This window comes from Haemorhous mexicanus, chromosome 23 (assembly GCF_027477595.1).
Source record: "Haemorhous mexicanus isolate bHaeMex1 chromosome 23, bHaeMex1.pri, whole genome shotgun sequence".
Lineage (NCBI taxonomy): Eukaryota > Metazoa > Chordata > Aves > Passeriformes > Fringillidae > Haemorhous > Haemorhous mexicanus.
The window spans coordinates 953198-980487 of record NC_082363.1 but is presented as its reverse complement, the minus strand read 5'-3'; the positions used below and the strand labels follow the sequence as shown (position 1 = coordinate 980487).

At 51.9% G+C, this 27290-nt stretch overlaps 1 protein-coding gene across 4 annotated transcripts in view; it reads right to left on the bottom strand.

Moving 5' to 3' along the window:
- The window catches only part of EPHB2 (EPH receptor B2), a 138317-nt gene that overhangs the window by 17245 nt on the left and 93782 nt on the right, over nt 1-27290 (bottom strand). Inside the window, exons 6-13 of one of the 4 annotated variants that reach the window (XM_059866544.1) lie at nt 17326-17450; nt 10158-10320; nt 9468-9576; nt 9209-9324; nt 7047-7169; nt 6428-6675; nt 5572-5787; nt 1443-1592 (exon numbers count right to left, since the gene is read on the bottom strand). In XM_059866544.1, the coding sequence (XP_059722527.1) occupies nt 1443-1592; nt 5572-5787; nt 6428-6675; nt 7047-7169; nt 9209-9324; nt 9468-9576; nt 10158-10320; nt 17326-17450 (1250 nt within the window). The remainder of the gene's footprint in view (nt 1-1442; nt 1593-5571; nt 5788-6427; nt 6676-7046; nt 7170-9208; nt 9325-9467; nt 9577-10157; nt 10321-17325; nt 17451-27290) is intronic. The other 3 variants (XM_059866545.1, XM_059866547.1, XM_059866548.1) reach the window with 3 other exon arrangements.

Genomic DNA, 27290 nt, shown 5'->3' with positions numbered 1-27290 from the left:
AAAAGGGTCAGGGAAGGTACAGAAACATCTGGTGCAGGACATGCTTGAAAGTGCAGTGACAACAATGGCTTAGCAGGAAGGGAATTGTCCTTGCTGAGAAAGGCAGACCCCCAAGTCCCATCCCTCTGCCTCCAAGAACTGATGGAAACATTTTCCTGGTGTAGCAGAGGCTGTGAACAGCCAAAAGTTCTAAGGCATCATCCCCCTGCTCCAGGCTTAGGAATTCATATTAATAAATTTCCCACCAGCCATTAGGGAGGAAACAGTCCCACTCTGGAGAAACCTGATGTGGCACAGATGGAGATCTATTGAGATTGAAAAGGTCTGATCTGCCATAGGGACAGGAGGAGGGGCAAGAGTCAGAGAGGAGACAGGAGGGACAGGGAGCTTGGCTCTCACTCTCTGCCTGTAAGGCAAGGCCTTAGGAGCCCACAGCATGGTGGAGATGAAGTGCATGTCTGAAGGCTTCCAAGGGACTCCCCAGAGCTGCTCTGAGACACACTGGAAGCTAGGCAGATACTGCAAGAGCCAAGACGAGCTTTCTGCATCCCCTAGGTCCACCCAGGACCTTGGCGTTACATCCCGAGTATTCATGACGTGAGGAAGAGCAGCTGTTCTGAGAGACAGAGTTAAAAGTGGCCTTCTGGCACACACATGCAGGTGCAGCATCTTCACAGCACTCACTGCCACTGGCCAGATGGGCTTTGAGCCCCAGGTGCCACATCAAGAGGACCAGGGAGAATGGAAATGGCATTGCTGTGCTGAGGGCAGGGACTGCAGCCATGGGCCATCCTTGCAGGAAATATCCCTGGAGCAAGGAGTGCATGTAACTGTTTGACCTGAATTAGAGCAGAGGAATGAAATATTTAAAGTTGAGCATGTTATGAAGTACCTCGTGGTTTTGGTTTCTAGCTGTGTCTAAGTTACTTGGCTTCTTACAAACCACTGTTCAAGCTTCCCAGGGGAGATTTAATGACCATCTAGCAGATGTCCTTGACCATGGCAGGGGGTTGGAAGGACATGATCTTTAAAGGTCTCTAACAACCCAAGCCATTCTGTGGCTTTGTTACAGACTTTCCTGGAGTGTCTGTGATCCCAGCAGATGAAGCTCTGCTCCAGAGGCTCTCAGCTTAGGGACATCTCCTTTTTCACCCACCTGCTCCTTCTCTTCCTCAGCACCTGCCAATACCCCTGGGGTGCTCCCCTTAACCCTGTGCAGTTGGTGCTGTGCCATCCCAATCTCTGCTACAGTAGCACCATAGGGCCTGAATAAATCCCCAAATTATTCCTATTACTGCTTCCAAAGGTGTTGACCTTGGACATATCTGCCACAACAGAGAAGGCTCTGGACATGCCACAGAGAGGGAGAGGCTGTGGACATGCTTTGGCCTTGCAGGGCTCCCCGTTGCAGTGTTTCTGCCCCTGGTTTCCCAAGAACTCACATCCTGGTTGGTCATGTCCCAGTAGGGCCGCTCTCCGTAGGACATCACCTCCCACATGACTATTCCATAGCTCCACACATCACTGGCTGAGGTGAACTTTCGGTACTGAATGGCCTCAGGTGCCGTCCATCGGATCGGGATCTTCCCACCCTGCAGGACAAAAATGGGATGGTAACAGAGAGAGCAGGAGCAACTGAAAAATAGCAGTGTCCACAATATTTGCCTGTGATATTCCAGTAAAATCCCAGAAGAAAGGAAGCACAGGACTGTCTGTCCCTCAGGGTGGATGTGGATTGTCCAGCCACGCTGGAAGCCTTCAATGATGATGATTCTCCCCATTTGGTGACCTGTCCCACCACCCTCCTGAGGAAGGAGCTTTTCCTGTTGCTCACCTAGAACCTCCCCAGCCATGTTTTTGTCTATGACCCCTTTATTGTATCATCTGATGCCACTGCAAAGAGTTTGGCTCTGTCTCTTCATTACTGCCCTGAAGGTCACTTAGAGGCGTCCCCTCAGTCTCCTCGTCACCATCTTAACCAAGGCCAGCTCCTCCCCCCTTGCTCCTGCTCCTGCATGGCAAAATGCCCATGTGCTAAGAGGGTCTTTGGTAGAAAGTGAATGGCCAGGAATGTAAAAAACAAAACTGATCTTCCTCTACCCTTTTGCTGTCACCTGGCTACCTGTAGAGGAGAATAAATGGAATTAGAACACCTTCCTCTTCAGCCATCTACAGCTTCCACTCTTTGAAGTCAGCAATAGACCATTTCTGGCCTGAGTCCTGGTGTCCCAGCCTGTCTGTGGATCTACACCTGATCCAGCAGGTTCTGATCCTTCAGTATGGGATGGGGGGGTCACTGTTGAAAAATGGGATAAGACTGGGTGGGCACTGGGGTCTCTGTCATCCAGCTCTGGAGCAATCAGTATTCTCCACTCCCACTGAGGAGTTAAGCACAGGAGTGGCACACACAAATGGGGACACAGGGATTGAAGGCTCTGCTTAAGCCCTTCCTGCCTCCTGATTTTCTACCAGGAGCTTTGGACTTGAGCCATTCACTCAAGGGACCTTCTGAAGGGAAAATCTTCCCCTGTGCTGAAAAAATAAGCAAAAGCATCTGTGTTTTGTGGCTGTGAGAAGATTAAAAAACATTATATTTTGTCAATGAACAACTGCCACGTCTTATTAAGGGTCTCTCAGGACTTTACAGGACTCAGCCCCAGGACATGCCAGAATAATGAAAAAAGATAATGTTTCTTCATCTTTTCACAGCCACAAACCTCAGACAAAATATTGTTTTCCACAAGAGGGAAGACGAAGCAATCCATACCAAACAGGATGTCCTCTCCACCAGGCAGACTCCTCACAGAACTCCTGGCAAGCAATGGATTTTAAAAATGGCTAAAAAGAAATCCTAAAGTAGAAATTAGACTTTGGTGGATTCTTTTGGGAACTCACTTCAGTGAGACCTGCCATCTCCGTGGGGTCTGACCTGGAGCTTCACCACTCCAAAGACTTTCCTAAGGTCCAGCACGAACCTCCCAGGCCAGAACTTGTGGCTTCTGCTCACCCATGGACACAAGGTCACTGACAGAATGATGATAAAAACCATTTTGCAGAAAAAGATTGTCGTGGTTTGAGGGGAAATGGTTTTTTTGGGATGGTGTGGTCACGCCAATCGGTGTCCAGATTTTAATATTGGCACCTGGTTTGTCCACTGAGGGCATGGATACGCCTCTGAGAACACAGGGGGTTAAAAGCTGTTAACTCCCACTGGAAGTTCTTTTTGAGTTCCGGTCCTGGACCAGAGGAGACCTCTCTCCTGTCCAGCTCCGAGCTGGGCAGGGGGGAGGGGAGCCATGCGGCCAGAGGGAGGTAGGCCAGGCCTGGGCCGAAGGGTGGAGGAGCATTGCACTGCGAGGGCTTCGGGCAGCCATCCCCCATTCCCCCCCGGAGGGAGAGAGAGCGAGAGCAGCCTGTGCTTGTGATAGCGCGGCTGGAGTGAAAGAGAAGGGGGGGGTGCCCAGCAGGGCAGCAAGCCGTGGGAGTTCATGAACCAAACCGGCAGAGCCTGGGACTTTTAACCCTTCTTGGGACGATGGAAACCTTGCAAATGCTGATTCCTCCTGGAGTTGGTGAGATTGAGAGAAGTTGAGAAGAATTCTAGGTGGGAGGAGATGATGGAGTGGCTTTTGGCTGGACTTTTCTTGGATAGCTATGGACAGAACCCTTGAGTTCCTGTGACACAGAGACTGCATTCTAGGGGGAGGCAATGGCTCAGAGCCAGGAGAGTGCGGTGATGCGAAGGTGTGTGAACAGAGACGAAGGGTGGAGGAGGGTGGTGGTGGTGCCCTCCGTTTTCGAAGAAGAAGAAGAGGAAGATGATCTCTGTTCAAGAGACCCCTCAGCCCCAAGGGGTGAAACATGGTGGGGACAGGTGTCCCAAAAGGGAGAGGGACTGTGCTCTTTTTTGGAACTGGACAAAGCATCCTTAAAGGGAAAAACCCTAGAAGCAGCTCTGGTGCATGTGCAGTGGTGAGAGCACTGGACATGGAAGGAAGAGGTCACGATGGCAAAATGTTCTCCGGGCGGTGCCAATGCCAAACGTGACACAGAAACACGAGAAGTTTCGACTGTTTCCTGGGTGAAGTCTGTGGTGCAAGAGGGACTCCTCTCTTCTCAAAGAATTGAGAATTGATTATCCAAAGGGTGGTAACGGAATTAGGAAATTTGGTGGGGGGAGGAGGAGAAAATTTGGAAGGTTTTCATCCTGTGTTCTGTGTGTTTTTTCCCTGTAGTTTTATGTTAATAAAGTTTTTTTCCTTTCAATCGTAAGTTGGAGCCTGCTCTGCTCTGTCTCTGATCACATCTCACAGTAGATACCAGGAAAAGAGGTTTTCTCATGGAAGCACTGGCATTTCGCCAGGCTCAGACCATGACAAGATACTTCTGATTCAGATGGTGCACATAGTCTGTCAATATCGATAATAAATATCCTGCTACAGTGCACAAAGTTCAAGGAGAATAAATTAGGGATGACGAATTTTTTATTAGAGAGGAAAGCTAGAGGCATAAAACCAGGGACAGAGAACAGCAGTAAACACCATGTATTTGGTTAACAAAGGGAAATTTAATTGGCTGTAAGGGATATATGAAAAATAAATGTTATTAGTGTTTGTAAAAACCATTGATGGCTGTGTGAGATGGATGAGTTGATGTCTGAAGCTACACGGATGAGAATAAACCCACACATTTTTAGGTGTTTGTTAGGTATTTAGCTACTGATAAAATTTACTAAGAGTTATTTCAGGCATCTCATCGCTGCCAGCTTCAAAAGACCCAGGAGAGGTGATTTCCTAAAGGTCATGCCCCAGCTCTGTCAACACTGATTTCCAAGGATTCCTGACATGGACATTGATCCTGATGCACTGTGCGGAGCATTTCTATGTAGTATTTATAAGAACTCCTGGCTGAGCTCTCATCGAGCAAAAACAAACAATCCTCTGGTCCTGGGGCAACTTCTGCAACCTGACATGAGTCACAAGTTCTTGGTGGCACTTGCGTCTATGGCACCAAGGTGTTCCTGGGAAGTTGTTACATGAACATGAAGTCATTTTAAGGAGTCTTTTTCTGTTTAAATTGGATACTCTCTGGAAGATCAGTATCTAGTATCTGGCACCCACCCACACTTCCTACACTTTCAGTCTATCCTTCTTGGGGCTGACCCAGTGAGATGACATGAGGAAGGACAGCAGGGCATCACGACTGGACAGTGAAGGTAAGAAACCCAGACCTGCTGCCCTGGCAACAAATCTGTCAGGGCTGCATTGCATCTCAAAGGATCCCAGGTGAATCATACAGGGAGAGCGCAGAGCATGATCCCAACCAAGGGCTTTTCAGGGACACGTGTGTGTTTGCAGACATGTTTGGAGGAAGGCTCAGCTATCCACAGGAATGACAGGACCTTGCAAGGGAAAATATTCTACAGTTTATTTCATCGCTCTTTCTCATGTGGGACCTTTTTGCTGCTGACACCCTGAAAAGGTGTTCCCTGCTGTCAAGGGGAAGGTCCCTCCTTCCCTCTCCCACTCCTTCCTTCACACCTGCCCCTGCCTGGCTAAAGAGCAGCATTACCAGAGCACTGGTGTAGGTGGGGTCGGAGGTGTCGTCCTCCAGGAAGCGGGAGAGGCCGAAGTCAGACACCTTGCACACCAGGTTGCTGTTGACCAGGATGTTGCGGGCGGCCAGGTCCCGGTGCACGTAGTTCATGTCTGCCAGGTACTTCATGCCCGCGGCGATGCCCCGCAGCATCCCCACCAGCTGGATCACCGTGAACTGCCCATCGTTTTGCTGAGGGACACATGGACACAAGTGACAGGAGCAGATTCACCGTCCAGGCAAAAGCCAGGAGCCTCTTTCCAAACCCGTGGCAGGATATGCCACGAGTACATTCCCTCCCAGGGAGGGTGGGGAGTGCAGAGCTCACAGGGGTTGGGAGTCACCTCACACATCCCAAGGGCACCACTACGGCAGCTGCTGTCACCTCAAAATGCACCCACCCTGCACAGTAGAGCTCAGAAAGGACAATCTATTCCCACTAATCAGGTTACTTCCCTTCAACAGAGTCAATTACCCACTTCAAAGCCAGAACTAGAAATATTTAGACAGAGCAGCTGGAGGTGGGGTCCTGCTGGGTTAAAGCTGTGTTAGACTGTCCCTCCCTGGGTGTCCATGGGTCAGTCTGGATGTGCACCTGTGGGCAGGCAGGCACAGCCTCTCGCTAGGATGCGTGGACAGACACATATGAAATGACAGCCCTGGAGATGCCATGCCCAGCTCTGTTCCCAAAACACAGACCTCTGGACAATGCAGCAGCTGCCCCAGTGACAGGGAATACCAGGCTGGGAAGGCCACTGGAAAGAGAACCTTCCCCCCAAATCCCCTCTGTGCTAGCACAGCCTCTAAAGCTGCACACTCCCAGATCTCATACCCGCAAGAAGGAGTCCAGTGAGCCATTCTCCATGAACTCAGTGATGATCATGACTGGAGAGCTCTTGGTGACCACCCCCTCCAGGTGGATGACGTTGGGGTGGTCAAACTGCCCCATGATGCTGGCCTCACTCAGGAAGTCCCGTCTCTGCTTCTCCGTGTAGCCAGACTTGAGGGTCTTGATGGCCACAAAGATCTCCCTTTTGCCTGGAAGCTTGAGATGCCCACTGCACACCTCACCAAACTCCCCTGTGAAGACAAGTAGGGCCTATGAGCCTTCCCCACCTCTCCTGTGCCCCCCAAGGGACCCCTGGCTCCAGCTGTGCCCACCCTGCCTGTCCTGAGCTGAGCACCCACCCCCTGACCTGTGTTCCCTCCCTCTCCCACCCTCAGCTGCACTCATCCATGAAAAGCACTGCCCATGGGATCATATGCACATGGGAACTGATGGTCTTGATTCTCCTGCACTGGACTCCCCTGCTCCTTCTAGTCCAGCCTGGGGATAAGTAAGATCTTAGTGGCATCAGTCCTAGTGGCATCAGGCTAAACCCTCCCAAATCCTGGCACCATGAAGGAGCCTGTGCTGCTGAGGGCCAGCCAGCCATTCCCAGGTCACCTACCTGCCCCAATCACCTGCTCGATTTTGACACAAGAGATATCAATTTCTTTTGCAAATTCCCTGACAGCCTCATTGGGATCTTCGTAGGTGAAAGGATCGATATAAATCTTCATGCCTGGAGTCACTGCAGAAAGGTAAGGGAGAGAGTCAGAAGGATGGATGCAACTGCAATGGTTGGCATCAATGAAAAGAGAAAACAGTTTGAGTGATGGTCTTTTACCTCAGCAAGTTGCATAATCAAGGCACGAAGCAGACAGAAACAGTTTGAGAAAGAACATGCAGAGCCATGTTTCACAGGACTGTTAAGACTGATTTTAATGAACACTGTCCCACAGGTCATTGTTGGGGCAGTAAGGAGCTACATCATGAGCCTGGACTACAAACTGTAGACTCCTCCATGGGGGATCTGTGACCCTTCCAGGAGCTCTGCAAGCAGGAGGGACAGTCCAGTCTACCCTGTTCTCCTAAGACACACCCCTGCCCAAGGCTGTGTTCCCTCTTGGGAGCCCCAAGAGAAGTAGTGGAACACACTAGGAAAATCACAAAAGACAGGTTTCTCTTGCTAGGCCGAGCAGGGACACAGTGACATATCATGGGAAAGGCAGTGGCCAAGGGACCTGGTGAGGTTGGACTGCTGCTGCCATATCCCAGCCACCTGCACTGTGGCACAGCCCTCACCTGTACCTCACCCCTTTCTGTACTCATTTTCTGGTCCCTGGCTCAATCCAAAATGGGCTATTTGGAGAGCAGAGCTCAGAGCTCCCTAAATAAGGAGCCCCACAGAGCACCAGACTGACTCCCAGCTCCAGGATGCTGGTTGTATTCAGGGAGTTCTGCAGGGCTCACAGGTTCTCTGGGCCTTGGCAATTTGCTGCAGTGTCTGCACAGCAATCACTGCTGGGGACTGAGCAGGAACTGAGCCCTGGCCAGCTGTGTTAGGTGAGGAAGGGGCTAATAGGCATCCAGGCTCTATCAGCTCTGCTGCATCCTGTGGCACCAGGCCTGTTCTGAGTGGTGCAGGCACAGTGATTAAACCCATCCCAGCCTGGAGCTGTCACATCCTACACCAGGCCCTGGGAGAATGTGTGAATGTGTGTTTGCAGCCCAGACTGACAAACAACTGAGAGCTGCATTTACATAATGTCCCCTGAAAAGTGTCATTTTTCCTGGTAAGTGATAGCGAGGCAGCCAGCACAGGCTGCTAGGGCACAGGGCTGCAGCTCTGCCTTTTGAGACATGTTTCCCAGGTAAAAGCAGGAGCAACAGTGAGTCCTGAGTGGAAACCATACTGGTGTTTTCCATGCTCTGAGCAAGGCCTAGATTTGTACAGGAATAAGGTATTAAAAGGGCAGAAATCCTGAAGCTGCAAGTAGAGCACGAGAAAAATCACAACTGAGATTAGAATAAAGCAAGATTAGAGCAACAGGTCTCTAGTGATGGGGGAGAAAGGAATTTCAGGGACATGAAGGCAGGGGTTAATCAGAGAATCATGGAATGGTTTGGGTTGAAAGGAATCTTAAATGACCTCATCTCATCCCACCCTCTGCCGCAGGCAGGGACACCTGCCACTATCCCAGGTTGCTCCAAGCCCTGTCCAACCTGGCCCTGGACACTTCCAGGGATAGGGGAAGAAGGATGCGCTGAGATGAGGCACGGTGTGCAGTGAGGCTGAGCAGGAATGCTGGATGTGAGGGAGTGCCTTGCGCAGGGATGTTGGAAGAGGGAGGCTACAAGAGAGGGCATGTTAGGTATTGTATTATATACCTACACATAGATATATCTCATATCTGCTGGGAATCTGGGAGCACTGGCATGGGCTCTGGCAAAGGTCTGTGGGTTCCTGCAGGGAGACAGCACTCTACAGGACAGGGACAGGTCAGGGAAGGGGTCTCACTGCTGCCCAGGAGATGGGCAAAGCTCAGGAGCTGGACGAGGAAGACATGGTGTGGTGGCAGATGCTGCAGCACAGAAGACGGTGATGCTTCAGGGGGTGTTGGTTGCCACAGAGGTCTGGAGGAAATGCTCAGGCACCTGACAGTGTGCAGGGCTGAGAGCAGGGCAGGGATCAGGGGCAGGGGGGATCTGGAGCTGCCCTGCCCACAAACACACGCACACCCTGCCCAGAGCCCTCCCCACAAGCCCCGAGTGAACAGGAGCACGAACCGAGCAGCGAGTGGCCCCCCACGGCCGGGGGGGGCCCCCGGTACGTACTGTGGCCACTGGTGTAGTGCTGCAGCTTGTCCGTGTACTCCGAGTCAGCCCGCTCGAAGCCCCGTCTTCTGGAAGGGAAGGGAGACCTAAGCACAGCATGGGCCCCTCGGGGCTGGTGCTGCGCTGCGGGGACACCTCTGCCCCCTCCGTGCCATCCCCCGTCCCCAGTGCCCGCGCCCTGCCCGGCCCTGGGTGTCTTAGCCTGCCCTACCTGTTGCACACGATGCCGATGACCACCACAGCGATGAGGAACACCAGCCCCGCTGCTGAGGAGCCGATGATGAGCGGCAGCTTCTCCTGCACACTGGTCTGGTACTCGGCTGGCACGGGGGAAAAGGGAACAGGTTACTGTGGCATGGGATGTGCCATTCCCCACAAGGTCATTGAGGTCAGAGGACAGCCCTGAGCACGGGCCACGTTTGATTACTGGCATGGCTTTGGTCTTGGACAGTCAGGACTCCCCTCTGGCTGGGGGATGTGTCCCAGAAGGAAGGTTGGATGGAGCTATTCCTTTTGGGAGAAAGGTTTAGTCCTGTGGATGCATGCTGTGCCTTGTCCTTGGCCCCAGGGCCAGAAAACTGGCTTGGTCTGTTTTATTTAGCAGCACAAATTTAGAAAAGTAAGACATGGCTCTGCGTTTGTCATCAGCAGCTGTGCAGGTAAAAAACATAAATTTTGCTTCTTCTACATTCAGCTGAGTAGACACATCCCCACAAGAGAAAGGCTGGGCAGAAACTGGGGCCTTCTCTGCATGGAACAAGCACCCAGGCCTCTCTCCAGGTCTTGAATGTGATTTCTCAACACACCCTTGAAGGGACTGACAGCAAGGCGACCAGCTGTTTGTCTATCTCTACATCTCTCTAGACCCTGAGTCACCTTTACAGAGCAGCTGCAAACTCACCTTCAGTCATGGTCTGGAAATACATCTTCCCACTGTAGCGGCCGTAGCCGGCCACGGTGCGTGCCCGCACCTGGAACACGTAGATGGTGCCTGCCTTGAGGTTCTGCACTGCCACAGTGTTGGTGGGGCTCTTCACTGTGGTAGAGTTCAACTCGCTCAGATCCTGCCAAGAAAAAACAAGTCTGTCATCAGAAAAACCAGTCCAGAATCAGGTGGTGTGCTTCTGGAAGGAGGAAGGGCAGGAGACCACAGTGGAGAGACCACCAAGGTCTGAACAAAGAGGTCTTTCCTGCTGGCAGGGAGACACAAACTCAGGGATGTGAGTATGGATATCCCTGGGCTATTCACCACCTCTCAGGAAAGGCTCTAGAGAAGGCAGTAGCTACAAAATTCACGTTGCTTCTTTAAGCCTTGAGGTCCATGGAGATGGGAAGATGGGAACTTCTTCCCTCTTCTGTGCTTTCCTCTTAGCACTTTCCTCCTCCTCCACCCTCTCCTGCTGTGCCTTAGCCAGCTTCAGCACAGTCCATCTGCTCTTCCCCAACTCCCATCTCCCTTTGCCAGGAGGTAAAGCCCATCTGAACCACTTCTGAACTTCTCCTGAGGGTTTTGGACCTCAGGAGAAGTTCCGCTTGCACCCCACTGCCCAGAGCCTGCTTCTCCAGGGGCCACAGCCAAGTTTCCAAGGCTGGGGACCCCAAGAGCATATTTCAAAGTGATAATGACTATTTCCAAACTTTCATTCTGCCCTTTGTCTGCAGTTTTGTAGCTGAGGACTGGAGCAGTCACATAGTGGTAGAGGTGATGGTTCCATCAATGCCCTGAGGAACTGTGCCCTTCATCCAGAAGCACTGGTGGATAGGCAGAATTTCCTCATACAAGAGAACAGGTAGTCCCTGTCTCCCAGGGACTTGCAGTCAACAGAGGACAATGACAGAGGGTTCTGAACACGGCCAGAGAAAGTGGCTGGGAGCCTGGCTGCCATGAAGTCCCAAAAGTCAGAGCAAAACAGCAATGCCAACAGTACAATGCTTCTGGAAAACAAAGAGCTCTTAGGAAAGCCCAGCTGTGAGCAAGCATCGGAGAAAAGGAGGCGCAGGCACAGATTTTGGAATCCAGTGGCTGTAGTGACACTGAAGGTGCTCATCCATCCTGGCTGCACCTCGGGTCTGGCAGGTCAGGCTGCCCTGGCAGATTACCAGATGGAACAGAGGAGCAGCAGCTCAAAATCTGAGCTGGCAAGTTCCCAGTGAGTCCCTGACTTGAAGTCATTGCACAGGATGCCCCCTGCACCCTCAGTGAGGAAGGGTCACCTCGTGAGACTCTGGCAGGGACTGGCAGAAAGTGAGACAAGAGGTTTGGGGAACACTGTATGTGTGACTGAGGGTGTGAGCAAGGGATTGACCTCTGTCCCAGCTCTGAAATGACATGGAGATGGAGATGGATGCATGGAGACATTTCTGCTTTTCCCATGGGAACAAGAGGTCAGTGTGAAACTCCCAGAAAAGAGAAAGCACCTCCTCACCAACTTCTGCAGTAAAGTGCTGATGGACAGAGGGTAATGAAGGGGCAATCACGCAGAAGGAAGATCCCACAGAATCATTAAGGTCAGAAAATTCCTTCCAAATCATCAAGTCCAACCTTTGACTGATCCCCACCTGTCAGCAGCCCAGAGCACTGAGTGCCATGTCCAGTATTTCTTGAACACCTCTGGGGTGGGAGCTCCACAACCTCCTTGGGCAGCCCCTTCTAATGTCTGAGCACCCTTTCCATGAAAAAATTCCTCCTGCTGTCCAACCTGAACCTCCCTTAGTATACCTTGAGACTATGTCCTCTTGTCCTGTTGCTTTTTTCTTGGAAGAAGAGACTGACACCCACCTGGCTGTACCTTCCTGTAAGGGATCTTGTGGTCGTAGAATCATGGAACACATTCAGTTGGAAGGGGACCTTAAAGCTCATCCAGTTCCACCCCCTGCCACAGGCAGGGACACCTTCCACTAGACAAAGTGTCCAACCTGGCCTTGGATGCTTTCAGGGATGAGGCAGCCACAGCTTCTCTGGGCAACCTGTGCCAGGGCCTCTACACACCATCCAACCTGGCCCTGGATGGAGTTAATTTTGTGTCTCAAGCTGCTGGTTGAGCAGTGCTCTGGTGTGGTGGTAAGAGAGGGGCCTGGCAGGAATGTATTTCTTCAAGTGTGTGGCCAAACCCAAGGAGTGGAGATGCTGATGGCAAATCCTTCTGCAGGGAGTGCAGGGGAGCTCTGCGTTACATGTAGGGGCATGGAGGAATATGACAAGGGAGAGTGGCTTTAGACTGAAAGACAGCAGGGCTAGATGAGATATTGGGGAGAAATTTCCCTCTGTGATGAGGCCCTGGCACAGGGTGCCCAGAGCAGCTGTGGCTGCCCCTGGATCCCTGTCAGTGTCCAAGGCCAGGATGGACAGGGTTTGGAGCACCTTGAGCTATGGAAGGTGTCCCTGGCCATGACAGGGGTGGAATGAGATGGGCTTTGAGGTCCCTTCCAGCCCAACCATCCTATGATTCTGTGAAACACCCGGGAGACCTCCACTATTAACACTGTTCAGGAACACTTTTCCCTTCTAAAAACTACAATATCTGTTGCATGCATCTGGACTTGGTGCTGAAGGTTCCTGATTGTCACTGGGGTCTCTGGTAATAAGACTGATGACAGTAAAAAGCTTAAGTACAGATACACATAGACCAAGGAAAGATGAGCACACAGAAAACTCACAGCCTCGTTTGTCTGATCAGGCCTCAGCACTCCCTTGGACCTTTCCCAGGCAGGCGAGGAGAGAAATAGGTCAGGAAATGTTTACAGTTTTAGAGCTCATGGGCTTGGATGAATCCTCCCAGGCCCTTGGAGGGCACTAACAACACAGTGGTTTTAAAATAATTTGTCCAGCTGTTTTGGAGAACCTCATCCCTGCTCCTGGAGGATTTTAAATGGAATGTAATGGCCAAGTGTACAAGGTGCTTGATAGCCTGGGAAATTGACATCTGCCTGGCTGAGGAAGGTGTGCTGGTGATGTGCTCTCCTCTAAACCCAGACCACAAGGAAAAACCATTTACACCTCTCCACCCTCTCTTATCAAACCTGTTCTTCCTCCTTGGTATAACCCCTCCAGAACCTGCACATTCACGTCAAACACATTTCCCCTTTCACCTCTCTGGGCTCCTCCAGCCAAGTGCATCCCAGGTGGTTTAAAGCAGAGGTTTGTGGTGTTTGGGAGTTTTTTCCCTGCTGATTTTCTTTTGAGTTTGGAGATCCTAATTCAAAATAACACACTGGTTTGATTTTGAGTCCTCATCTGATTCTCCCTCCCACGAGTCAAACTGAACCTGAAACCTAAGTCTGATCAACAAAGAAAGAGTCTCTTGAAACATGGATAGGCTGCGAGACACCCAAAGGATTTTCAAAAATTGCTTCAAAAAAGTTGCATTAAAAAAAAAAGAAAATTGAAAGTGAAAAAGCCAAGAAAAAAATGTCAACCGACTGAATTTGGCAGAGTTTCTATGAGCCTGCACAGCGACAATCTGCCATGGCCCTGGGGCAAACACAGCAGGACACAGCCACGCCAGGGCCCGGTGCCAAACCATCACATAGCTGCATTTCGGGATGCCCATGTGTGGGAGCAGAGTCCTGCCAGCCACACTGGGGCTGCCTCTATGGCATCCATAGCACCTGGAGTCCCATAGGGATCCATCACTTGTGGGGGCAGCCCAAGAAGATTTGTGCCCCCAGCCAGGTATCCCATGAAGTGGGGCAAGGAGAAATGGCCTCAAGTTGTGCCAAGGAAAGTGCAAGCTAAAAACACTTCTTCATTAAAGGGGTTTTCAGGCATTGGCACAGGCTGCCCAGGGCAGTGATGGAGTCCCCATGCCTGGAATTGCTCAAGAAATGAGATGCTGCACTTGGCAATGTAGCTTGGGCACTGGGTGGAGGTTGGGCTGACTGATCTTGGAGGGCTTTTCCAACTGTAATTATTCTCTGTTTGAATGCCTCTCCCAAACCCACTGAGTCCTGGAGAGTGCCCAGTCCCAGTGTGGCCCTGGGCAGCGACTGGGACTGCAGGTAGGCTATCACAGGGCTCCCTGATAGGATTTCTTCTCCATGTCCTTGAACTCCCAGTTTTCTGGGGACAGAGACCCCTCCAAGGGTTTGGGAAGCACTGGGTGGAGGGGCAGCCCCACCTCATGACAGGTGAGAAACACCAGGCAGCAGCTTTGGCTCCAGACTTGGGGATTCTGGTATCCAACACAGCAGGACAGACTCCGGAAAGTCAGAGAATCATGGAAGCCCAGGATGGTTTTGTTTTGAAGGCAGCTTAAAGATCATCTTTTTCCAACCCCCTGACATGGGCAGGGATGTCCCCTGAGTCAGTCTGGGAGCAGCACCTCCAGCATCCTTGGTCCAAGCCCTGGGAACACCCTGTCCTGGGGTGCTGGGCTTTGGCCAGAAGCTCCTGGGCACCAGGAGAGCTCTACTTCTACCTCACTTCCATATCCACCCTCACAGGTCCTCTCCCTGACCCTTCATCCCCCAGCCAGCCCATGCCCGTACTCCAGCACTGGAGACATCAAAGGGCTCCTTTACCTCCTAAAGTCTTGCTCTGGTGACCAAATTGGGCTGAATGTCTTCAAACAATTACAAAATGGGTGAATTTGAGCATCATCAAACTCAATCATTTTGCATAATGAGGAGGGCTAATTACTCTTTGCTGTGTCTGACACTGCAGTGGGTCTGAAGCTCCCATGCTCCAGGATGAGTTTGGCAACTTTGGATAAAAACTGCTACGCCCTTTCCAAATGAAGACAACATAGACTTTTTTAATAAGACAAACACTGGCAGGTACCTCTTGGAAGAGAAAAAAGCAACACATTAAGGTGGGGGCTACAGAGAGCAGCCACGTCAGGCAGTGTTTGTGCAACAATCTGCACAGATTTGCTCCAACTCCACGTGAAAGAAACTCAAAATGTTGCCTTTGTACAAGCATTTTTAATGGCATCTAAGAATAGCAGTGTTATAAATAATCTGTGAAAGGGAAACAAAAATACATCTTTGTTTCAGGTATTGTGAATAGCGCTTTTCTGTCAATGCTAAAATAAATTCTTCTATTTTTTAAATTTAATGTCTGTATATAGAAGAGAATCCATTAAAAATGAAGAGTCAAGGTGCTTTTTATACACAATGTATATGGTGCTATTCTTCATTTGAGCTGTTTTCATGAAAATAAAATTTAATTTTCGACTGGGGGAAAAAAAATTCCACCAGAAAAAACTTAACCAGCTCCAGAGACCTTCGCTGAGCATTCAAAAGCACATGGGACAGTTTGTAATGAAATATTTGGAAGGAAATCACCTCTGCACAGACTGGCAGTGGAGTGAGAACACACCTGGGATGTGTCAAACACCATGTCCAACTGCTGGATTGATGGGAAGCAGGAGAGGAGCATGGCGGGGCCAAAGCCCTGGCACAGGTGGCCCAGAGAAGCTGTGGCTGCCCCTGGATCCCTGGAAGTGTCCGAGGCCAGGTTGGATGGGGACTGGAGCAGCCTGGGACAGTGGAAGGTGTCCCTGCCCATGGCAGGGGGTGGGGACTAGATGAGCTTTAAGGTCCCTTCCAACACAAACCATTCTGGGATGCTTCCATGGTTCTCTGAAACCAGGACAGGGAGAACCTCAGCCCAGCTCTCCCCTCTGTGCCAGACTTAGTGCTCCATGAACAGCACTGCCTGAGAGTGGAGCCACTTGTCCCCATCATCAGGGACATGTTGTGCCCGAACTCTGACAATGGGACAGGCAGATGTGGTTGCCTGCAAAGACTGGCCACCAGCAACAGCACTGTTTTTTAGACAAAAATTCCCTTTATTTACAGCCTGCCTCAGAAAACAGAGAAGAGGCAAGAAAGAAAAAGGGTGAGAGACTAAGATAAAGTAAGAGGAGGAGAATGTACTCCCTGAGATCTTCTGCCTCTACGTTGAGGGTCCCCAGGGAAAGGACCCCTCTTGCTTCCCAGATCTGTCTTGTTATCTACTCATCCATCTTGCCACGTATTCTGGGATAATTTCCAAGGGTCAAAATAAATGGCTGTGATTTATGCAATATAGGTCAGGACCTATTTAACAGCTTACAAAGGAGTGCCCCCCCCCCATTCTCCCTCTGGCTCTTGGTGATGAGAAAATAGGTCACAGGCAGGCACTGGGGGGGATTAATCATTTCTTCTGGCAACTGCTGGGAAAAATATTTTCAGTTCCATTTAATCATAAAGCTTTTTAATTAGTTACTTTGCAATTTATAATGTATAGTTTATAAGCTCTTGTGCAAGGGGACAGATTCCTGGAAGGAGAAGTCTCCTGCTCCCCATCTCACCTGGGCTGCACAGATGAAGTTCAACCTGGCAGGGCCTGGCAGGTCCTAGACCAACCTTCATGTGGTCCTCATGTCTCTGAGCAGCCACTGGTGAGATGGACCTGGGCACAGTCCAGATGAAATCCCTCTGTCTGCCTGGACAGGGAGGTTATGGAAGGAGCAGGTTCCTCAGGGATGAAAGAGCTGGAGCTGCAAGACCCTGTCAGGCTGCCTCCATAGTGCAGCATGAACCCTCCATGGGAGCATGGGACACCTTCTCCCTGTACAACATCTGGGCTCAGGATGCTGAAGGGATGCTAAACTCACCTTTGGTGTAGATGCACCCATGGACAGCACTCCGGAAAATCTACAGGACTGGACACCCACTGAGCGTGCTCCAGCCTGGGACTGGATGTTCCCTGTCATTCCCATTTCCTACTGATGCCACAGCACACAAAAAGGAAAAAATAGACCCTGGACCTTGTTCTCCCTGCAATGGGTCCACTTGCCACCAGTTCTGAGGAGGTGACAGGAGAAGCTCCTGAATAACCAGTAGATGTTCTACATTTGGGCCACTGGAACCATCACTGAACCCCCAAGGATTGATGGCCACGTGCCATCACTGGATCCCAAAGACTGATGGCCACCCCAAGGATTGATGGCCACTGTCACCCACGTGACCAAATACGATGAGAGAAGTCTCCTACTGAACAACCACTGTGTGCCCTTAAGTGAAGTCTGCACCCCTCCTCCCCCCAAATGCTGCGGGTGACCCCCGTGAAGGTTCCTCAGTACCTTCTCGTAGTACTGCAGCTCATAGTCCAGGATGACTCCATTTGGCTGGTCGGGCTGGGACCAGGACAGGGTGATGCTGTCCACGGTGCGGCTCACCTGGTGCATGATGGACACGGCAGAAGGGGCTGAAAGAGAGAGAGAGGGGGACGGACAGTCAGACACCTGCACAAGGTAGGACCCTCAGCCTGGCAGGAGGTGGGCAGGAGGGTTATTGCTGTTTGGAATTTGGAATTCACTTCCTGCACGGAGAGAGCTGTACAGAGGTCAGGAGATCCTGGATTTTGTTGTTTGTAGAGAGCAGTGAGGGGAGAAAAAATGGTTCTGCTGAATTGGTAGTTAGAAAACATGTAGGACAGTGCCTCAAGCAGGAAAATGGCAAAAGGAACCCACGGTTGGAGCAGGCGCAGCACTGTTCCACCACAAAAAGCCCCACCAGCCCCATACCATGCACTCCTCCCTGCCCACCATGGGGAAACGGGTGGTTTTTATGTTTCCATTCGCACAGAGCAGCTTCCCAAGGCTCAGGCAGGCTGGGGCTGCAAGCTGCACATGCCAATCACGGGAGGTGCATCCAGCAGCCTGAGCAGACAACACAAAGCTGACCTGACACGCTGACAATGGCGAGCCGCTCTGCCGGCCCCCGCTCCTCGCAGCAAGCACAAAGGGCCTGGCCAGCCCGCAGACACCCGGGCCGCTCTCGCTGCTGCTGCTGCTTCAACCAGGCCGGACCCTCGGCCGGGCCCGTCCCGGGAAAGCCGCCCCGGGCGCTGGGCTGACAGGCCCACGGGGCAGGGAGCTGGGTGTGGAGCTGCGGCCGCCCAGGGAAGCCCTCAGCGGCCCTGGCCCGGCCTACTGGGGAGCGGGGTGAGCCAACAGCCCGGGCTGCTCCACTCCTGCAGGTCAGGAAACTCATCGGAGCCTGCAGCTTCTCCTGAGGGGAGCTCCCATCTCTGCTCTGTGAGCCCGGACAGCACCCAGGGAACGGCTGGAGCTCTCTCAAGGGAGTTTAGGCTTGAGATCAGGAAAGGTTCCTCCTCAGAGGATGCTGGGCACTGCCCAGGCTCCCCAGGGAATGGACATGGCCCCGAGGCTGCCAGAGCTCCAGGAGCATTTGGACAGCGCTGCCAGGGATGCCCAGGGTGGGATTGTTGGGGTGTCTGTGCAGGGCCAGGACTGATGATCCCTGTGGGCCCATTCCAAGTCGGGATATTCTCTGATTCCAGGTGCTGACAGCAGAGCAGCCGACAACCCCACCCCTGCTGCAGGGCTGACACCCAGGGCTGCCTGCGCTGCCTCCTCTCCCCGCATCCCAGGGCAGTGAGAGGAGCCCTCCCGGTGCCCAGCCTGCTGCTGGCTCTGCCAGCACATCCACCTCAGTGCAGGGCTACCCCAGACCTCCCCTAGGGCCAGCCCAGCCCTGGAGAGAGAGCTCGAGCTGCAGTGAGCTTTAGCCCTGGCACAGCTGCCAGCACAGGCTCACCACTGCAGCAGCTTCAGGGCACAGGAGAAGCCTCACAGGTAGGAGAGGACTGGAGAGTAGCATGAAAGCATGAAAGCTTTCCCATCACATGCATGCCAGGCCAAATGGATGCAGAGAGGTTTGCACTCAGATGGGCTTTTCCCAAGTCCAACCCCTACAATATTTCATGGAAGAACAACTCATTCGGCAGCTCTGAGAAACAGCCTGGAGGAGGAGCACCCAGAGTAAGGCACCTCTCACCCATCTCCAGGCTGGCTCCCCTTGGCATCAGGGGCAGTGACAGGAACTGCCAGCTGGGGTTGCAGTGGCAGGACCGTGGTGCTTGGACAAGCATGGCCCCAGCATGTTCCTGCACATCACAATAAATTACCACTGAGCAACTCCTCTCTAACACACCAAAAAAAGCCATTTTTCTGGTCCACCGTCTGCCTCTTCACTGCTGGTTTTCTGACTCAGAGCACCACAGTTCCCAGGATGCTCAATGTCTGGGTGCCAAGGGGCTGGGTTTGGCTAACACAAGACCTGCCACCACACTGCTGCCCCATTTTCCTTCACCTGCCTGGGCTTCCCCAGTCCTGAAGGAAGGTGTGATGTGGATTAGCCTCAGCAGTGTTGTTAAGCTCTAGTTTTGTCCAGGAGAACAAAACTAGAAGGACAGCAGAGAACTTCTATCCCTGGAAGAAGTGTCCCAGGCCAGGCTGGATGGGCCTTGGAGCAACCTGGTCTGGTGGAAGGTGTCCCTGCCCATGGCAGGGGGTGGGGACTAGATGAGCTTTAAGGTCCCTTCCAACCCAAACCACGCCATGATTCCAACAGATCCTGAGGCCAATCCTTCCACCCATTTCTGCTTGAGCAAAGCCCCATTACCCAACAGTCTGAAACCCTCTGTGTCACCTCAGCCTTCCCCTCACTCTGTGGCACTGCTCCCCTCCCACCTTGACATCCCTGTCTCACTACTTCAGGCTTTCCAAACTCCTGGGAAGAGTTTCTCACGCTGGCATGAAGATAAAACACAGGTAATGTTTCTGGAGCCTGTCAGCTCTTGCTGGAGCTCACTGCTTCCTTGTTGAAACAGATTCTCTAGGACATCTGCAATTTTCAAGACAAACATCTGTCTCTGGAGACCAAGCTTAGAAGGAAGATGTGACAGTGCTGTGGATGCCCTGTGGCAGGGATGGCACTGGACTGAGGGAAGCACACAGCCCACATCTCTGCCACCTGCTCTGGGAACTGATCCCACATTTACACACTGGGCTTTTCCAGGACAGGGGCCACGTATGACCAGAGCCATTCCACCACAACACCAGGATGTGGCAACATCCCATGATTCAGGCACAGGTTCAGTGGCCTTGCAGCTGGAGATGCTCCTCAGCTCCAGGTTCCTCCTGGTACGAGTGAGGTCTCTGGGATGTTCTTCTTCCAACTCCATGCACTATACCCTTGCCTGGGAGTACAGGACTTCTCCAAGGCATCTCCTGCCTCTCCTGAGGGAGATGTACCAAACAACAGCTACAGCAGGATGTGTGTGACTCATGTGCTGCTGGTACCTGGTGAACCTGCTCTTGCTTGTCTCAGCAAAAGACCCAAATGGATGAGGTGGGGTTCATCTAACGAGCTTAATGAGGCAAATGTGCTGCATGGTGGGAAGAGGCAGGGGAGATGAATGACTACAGCAACCTCAGCACCTTTCCAGCACCTGGGGCAAGGGAGGGGCTCCAGAAGAGCAGGAACCTCCCCACTGCATGTCCTCAGTAACTGCTGCTCTTATCACAGACACCAGGGAGTGCACAGCAATGAAATCACAGAAGGGACCTCTGGATGTTTCTGGTTCCATGGGCTGGCAGAGTAATTACAAAATCAGATCGTTTTGCTCAGGACTGTGTCCAGATGAGACCTAGTGAATCTGATCCCCATGGATGGAGCTCTCACAGGCTCTCTGAGCAGCAGCCCCCAGCTGCCTTGGTCTTTGGGGCAGAAACTTTCCCTCACATTCCACTGGGATTTTGCTGGTTATGCCTTGTGGACGTTGCCACCGTTCTCCCCCTCAATGCCCCTCAGCCTCCTCCTCTCCAGGCTGATCAGACCCAGCTCTCAGCTGCCCTCACCTCTGATGCTTCAGCCCCAGCATCAGGTTAACCTCATTGTCCTGCTGGACCTGCTACAGTTTGTCCATGAGGGTGATACTGGGAGCCCCAGAGGACACAGGAGCCCAGGTGTGGCCTCAAGATTGTTTGTTTCCTGCTTGTTCCAAGCAGATGGAAACAATCAATCCCTCTCCTGGACTTTTTGCTAACAGAGCAAAAAAGCACTGCAGTGCCACAAAACATGGTCCTTTGTCACACCCTTTATGCCAGGTGAGGGCCTGGGGTGCACAGAGAGGCTCCCAGCCCTGTGAATCAGGGATGGGCTGGCACTGGATGTCTGAGCTTGAAACCAGTTTAGAGGAGCCAGTCGGACTCAGAGTGACTTTCCCAGGTCCAGTCAGCAGGAACAGCTTCAGCTGGATTCTGACACAATGCCCAGGCAGCTGACTGTGTCCTGTGACACACAGAGGAGATCAGATATGGAGAGTCCCCACTCTCAGAGCCTTGATCACCCTGTGATGTCTCCATGAAGGTGTGAACAGAGGTGGATTTATCCCGATGGGGTCTCCAGGGGTAGGTGTGTCCCAAAAGTGCAAAAAACAAACAGACCTTTCTTCATTCCACAGCTGATGGAAACACTGCTCCTGACTGAATCCATTAAAACTCAATGCCATTTGATTGCACAGATTTCACAGAATAACCTGAGCTGGAAAGGATCCACAAAGATCACAGAGTCCATCTCTGAAGTGAATGGTCCAATATGGGAATCAAACCCACACCCTTGGCATTATCAGCACGGGGCACTGAGGCAACCCCAACCACTGCAGTCCTTGAAAGGCACTTTCTGCATCCTCTTGATCAGGGATGGCCTCAGATTCCTCAGATTCCTCAGAGTGCAGCCCTGTGGCTTCCCTGAATTGCTGGAGAAATAAACCACACCAAAACCACCACTGGAGTGTAAAACAAGCTTAATGAAAATCCACTAATGTACAAAGCCAACATGTACCACACGGTGACCCCTCTGCGGCAGAGGCACAGGAGGGATGCAAGTGACACTTCCGTGGTCACCACCCTGAGCCCCTGCACAGCCACACAACACTGGTCACAGCCAGACCCCTACCCAGGCTGGGCTGGGCATTTGGCAGTTTATCTTAATCCAGGGAGCAGAGCAGACTTCTGTGGCTGGGGCAGCTCTGCAGGATCAGTGTGGGGGTGCTGACAGCTCTGCAGCACACACAGGGCACTGCCTGAGCTCAGGAACTGGAAGTACTTGGGGAAGGATGGGGTTCAGGAGGTCCCCCCATGCTCAGGTCTTGCCAGCAGAGCTGCATGGCCATCACCTCCCTGAAGGGATCACCCTGAGCTTTGCCCGGGCTGGAATGGCAGACACCATCTGTGTCCTGGGCTGATCCCATGGCATGGGCAGCAGGTCCAGGGAGGGGTTTTCTGCTCCTCTGCTCAGCTCTGGAGAGACCCCCCTGCAATTCTGCCTCCAGCCCTGGGGTCCCAGCACAGAAAGGACATGGAGGAGTTGGATCAAGCCCAGAGGAGGCTATGGAGATGTTCCATGGGCTGGAGCCCCTCTGCTCTGGAGCCAGGCTGGGAGAGCTGGGGGTGTTCAGCCTGGAGAAGAAAAGGCTCCAGGGACACCTCAGAGCCCCTTCCAGGGCCTAAAGGGGCTCCAAGAGAGCTGCAGAGGGACTGGGGACAAGGGATGGAGGAACAGGACACAGGGAATGGCTTCCTACTACCAGAGGGCAGGGCCAAATGGGATTTTGGGAAGGAATTGTTCCCTGTGAGGGTGGGGAGGCCCTGGCACCGGGTGCCCAGAGCAGCTGTGGCTGCCCCTGGATCCCTGGCAGTGCCCAAGGCCAGTTTGGACAGGGCTTGGAGCAGCCTGGGACAGTGGAAGGTGTCCCTGCCCATGCCAGGGAGTGGAATGGGATGGGCTTTGAGGTCCCTTCCAACCCAAATCATTCTGGGATTCGAAGACACCTCAAGACATTGTCCTTTCAAACCAGGCTGGCTCAATGTCACAAGGTGGACATAGCCAGGCAGGTCTCAGATCCCACTACACACCATATTTTCCATAAAGGCATCCTTATGGAACAACTGGGATCTTAAGTCCTGCTTGACTGACTGTCTCCCAGGAAAGCTCAAATACCCACTGGGAAGGAAATGTGTGGTCACAGTGGGGTTTGGCAAGGAAAGCACCAAAGCCACCAGACTGGTTTTGACCTCCCCAGAATTAGTGTAGCACCTTCAGCCTCACAGAGGCCAATGCTTCTGGTACCTCGAGGTGGGTCTAGCCTGTGTCAGAGTGGGGCTGATATATCCTGACGCTCTAATCTAACAAAAAGGGTAACAGCCAAGCAAATGCATCCTGTGCTCTTGGCTTGGTCCCAGAGCCATGGTGTGGGGTCAGTACCAGCAGGACAGACACAGCCCAGGCTGTGCTGCTCTGGCCTCTCCCACATTCATTATCCATGTCTAGGTGAAGCAGCTGGACTAGATGATCATTGTAGGTATTTCCAACTGAAATATTCTATATTCCATTCCACAGACTGTGCTGAGGAAAGGGATGACCCAAGAGGCCCAGGTGCCTCCACACAGAGCAGAGAAGAGCTGTGAAGGCTGACAGGACTGAGCCCTCCTCTCCCACTGCCCCCTTCAGTTCCCTAGAGCACCAAATCCCAGGAATGCTGCTGGGATGGGACTCCCAGAGCTTCTGGTCTACCACCACACCAAGGAAGGGAAGCTGTATTAGGTGAATCTTTAAACCTCCAAGAATGGGGCTTCCCTCAGTAGGCCCTCTGTATCAGCACCCCTTAGCCTTTCTGATTAGCTCTAGATAAAATCCCAATTTTTGGTCATGAAACACATTCCTTCTCTGCCACATCCCTGTAAATGAGCCCCACCATGTCCTGCTTCCCAGGCACTGTAGCTGAGGCACATCCAGAATTTAAAATATGTCTTCTAAAGGGAAAAAAAAAAAAAAAAAAAAAGGAAAGATCACAAGTGAAGGTCTGGGCCCTGATTATGAAGCTGAATCCACTTTTATGAAAGAGCTGTGGGGTTTTTTTTTTGAAAGAGCTTTTGCTAAAGATCCCATCCAGGCACATCTCTCTTTACAGCTTTACATCTTTGACTGAAAGCATGTCCAGGCTTGCCTGTGACAGAGCTGCTCTCTGAGGATGCTGTGACATGAGGATAACACCTCCCTGGGCATGAAACCATGGCTCCAGAGCAGTACCTCAAGGCTACTTCAGCAGCCTGTCCTAAGGGAAACCAAACCCCAGGTGGCACAGATCCATCTCACAAAGGCAGCTTAACCTGCACTGATCCTCCACAAGAGGCTTTGGGTTCTGTAAGTAAGGATTTGCCTGATCTCCTGCAGGGACAAAGGGGGGTGTTGGTTGCACCACAAAGCCTCAGGCTTGGCATAGCCAGAATTTGACTTTTATAAAAATATTTGCTTCTTTGGGACTTGCTGGAAACAATGAAAAGTATAAAGGTAAAGAAGGAAATGGAAGAAAACAGGAAGGAACAAAATGTAAGTTTTCCAGGAGAAACAATCACTATTTAATCACAGGAAAGCCTGAAGAAGGTCACACCAAACCCAGGGCAGTGCAATGAGACAGCGCAAGAGGAGAACAATTTAGCAGAGAATTGGGAAAAGCTCCATAACACCCAGGTCTGAATATCTGCACAAACCCAGGCAGAGCTAAAAATAGCCAAAACACTTGTGTTTGACCCCCTGAGTATGCTACAGACACACCCCTTGCCTCCTTTGAGGACATGAGATGATGCTGAGCCCACCATGCCTCTGGGGAGGTTTCCCTCAAGCTCTCTTTGAAAATGCATTTTTTATTTTCAGGTTAAAGTTTATGGACTTCAGTTTCTGACTGCAGGAACTTTTCTGGGTTTTGTAACTAAATGGAGGAGGAGTCTAGAAAAAGAATATTGTCATCATGGACGAGCTGAAAGATAGTGAAAATATTCCCTTTTGTCTGTAGAGTGTTGGAACTGGAAGATCTTTAAGGTCCCTTGCAACACCAATCAGCCAATGATTCTGTGATTCCTTTCTGTTTTCCAAGTAGTTTCCTGAGCACTTCACACATTTATCAGCCTGATGACTCCCTCCTCTACCTTTTCTAATTTTGTGTTAATCTCCTTTTTCAAACATAAACCTCAAAACTGAGTTCAGTACCCAGGATCCATCTCTCCAGAGACAGCATCCATCTCCTTGCTGAGGTTTGATATTCCTCTGAGTGTGTCCAAGGTGACACTTCCCTATCTCAGCTCAGCCCTACAGAGCTGCTCTTCCCTCTCCCCTGGGCACTTCCACTGAGTATTTTTGGCTGTGCCCCCCTGCTCAGGGAAGGGAGGAGGCTGTTCCTATCATCCCAGTTCTGCTGGGAGTGGGGTGAGAGATCCTCGATGCATCCAAAGTTCATGTAATTGGTAAAACTCTCTCTAAAGCTCAGTGAAATTAATTAGGAGAAACCTGACAAAAAGCAGCAGAAGGGCATCACACAATGAAGCATTGTTTTGGGGCAATGAGAAAGAAATAGGCCCATTTTCCTCTTTGCTTCTATGCCTCTGAGTTGATTTGAGGGTTCTTAGGCAGCTCATGTGTTTGTCTCTCTAACCCAACTCCACAACACCACAACTCTGAGCAGTTCCAGGAGCCCCAGGACTCTCCTAGGACATCTTCCTCTTTTGTATTCAACAAAAGCTTCCATCTGGGAGCTGTTCCTTTCTCCCAGCCCTGCTTTTTCAACATCCTGAGCTCACCTCCCTCCTAATCCCACCTCTATCTGCCTCATCCCTGGAAGAGTCTAAGGCCAGTTTGAACAGGGCTTGGAGCAACCTGGGATAGTGGCAGGTGTCCCTGTCTATGGGAGGGAGTAGAATGAAATGATCTTCAAGGTCCCTTTCAACCCAACCCAGTCTGGGACTCTGTGATTTTATGATTCAGTATTCTGGTTCATCCCATCCCAAAGGACACATCAGGGCATACTTTTCTAATAGACTTTGATAGCAGAGGCCAATTTTCTGTGTCAGGTCCTGACTCTTGGGCCACCACCACTGCCAGTGTTTTTTAGGAAGTCTGGCTCCCAATAAACCAAGCCCACATCCAGCTACACACTGGACAAATGTCCATTGCACTCCAGGGCCACTTTGCAGCCTTGGTGCTGCTGTGACCTGTGGAAGCTCACAGTGTACAGGCTGGGAAGCTGGACCACTGCTGTAAAGGGAATAAAATGGGAAAAGACTTCCACCAGTCAGGGCAGCACTGCAGGGAGAAGCCCAGGGACTCACACTCTGCTGGCAGCATCCTCTGGGAGCGTCTGGTGGGACTGTGTGGCTCCAGCCTGCAGGGGGGACACAAGGATCTTTCCAGCTTCTCTTTCATCATCTTTAGACCCATTTGAAAGGCTGCCATGCAATCTTCCTCCCAGTCTGCAGCCAGCCCCCCCTCACCTGCCAGTCCCAAGGCTGAGCCCCTACTCCTGGCTAGTGGGGCAGTGCTATTGAGATCCTGGTAAAATCAAAGTATCCATTCCTCTGCTGGCTTAACTGGAAGAATCAGGTTACAGGCAGCAAACCCACTATCTCTGATCACTTTAATTCCACTAACCCATGTCATGTCAGACAGAGTCAACATTTGCTCTGGAAAACACTCATGACTCAGAGAGAGCAAAGCCAGCCCAGCCTGTGGCCTCTCCCTGGCAACACTTTGAAATCACCCAGGGGAAAAGGCGAGGTGAACAGCTGGGATCTTTCCAGCATCTCCTCGGAGCCCTCCCGACAGATCTCGGTCCCTGGAGTGTCAGGTTACTGGATGGGGTTGGGGGGGGGGGGGGAACAGCTTTTATTATAGGAAGGTCAGCAGGGAATTCTGGCATTTTCAATTACCCCATGCAGCAGCGGCTGTGATCGGGGTCAGGATTAACTGCCTGACCCGTGGCTGAAGACAGAGTGGCAGGGAAATGCACCATGATGCTGCAAGGCACCAGCCAGTCCAGAGGCCACGGGACAGGGCAGGGAATGGGGAGATGTGGGGGAGAAGGTTCGGTCAGAGCAGAATTTCTGTCAGAACATCTGGCAGGGGATACCTGTGACTGTCCTGTGTGAAGGGGGAGACTTGGAAAGCCTGGGGGGAAGGGGGCAAGCTTCCCTCTCACTGCCTTCACCCAGGGACTCAGTCTGAGTGGGTAAGCCAGGTAGCTCCAACATGTGGGGAGCAGGATTCCCTGTGGGTCCGGAGCAGGGCATTCCCCAGGACAGTGTTCCCACACCCTGTGCAGTGAGGCTAGAGGTGATGCTGTGCAGCAGCCAGGACAGTGCTGTGATCAGTCACAGAGCAAGGTCTGTCCCGACCTTCAATCCACAGG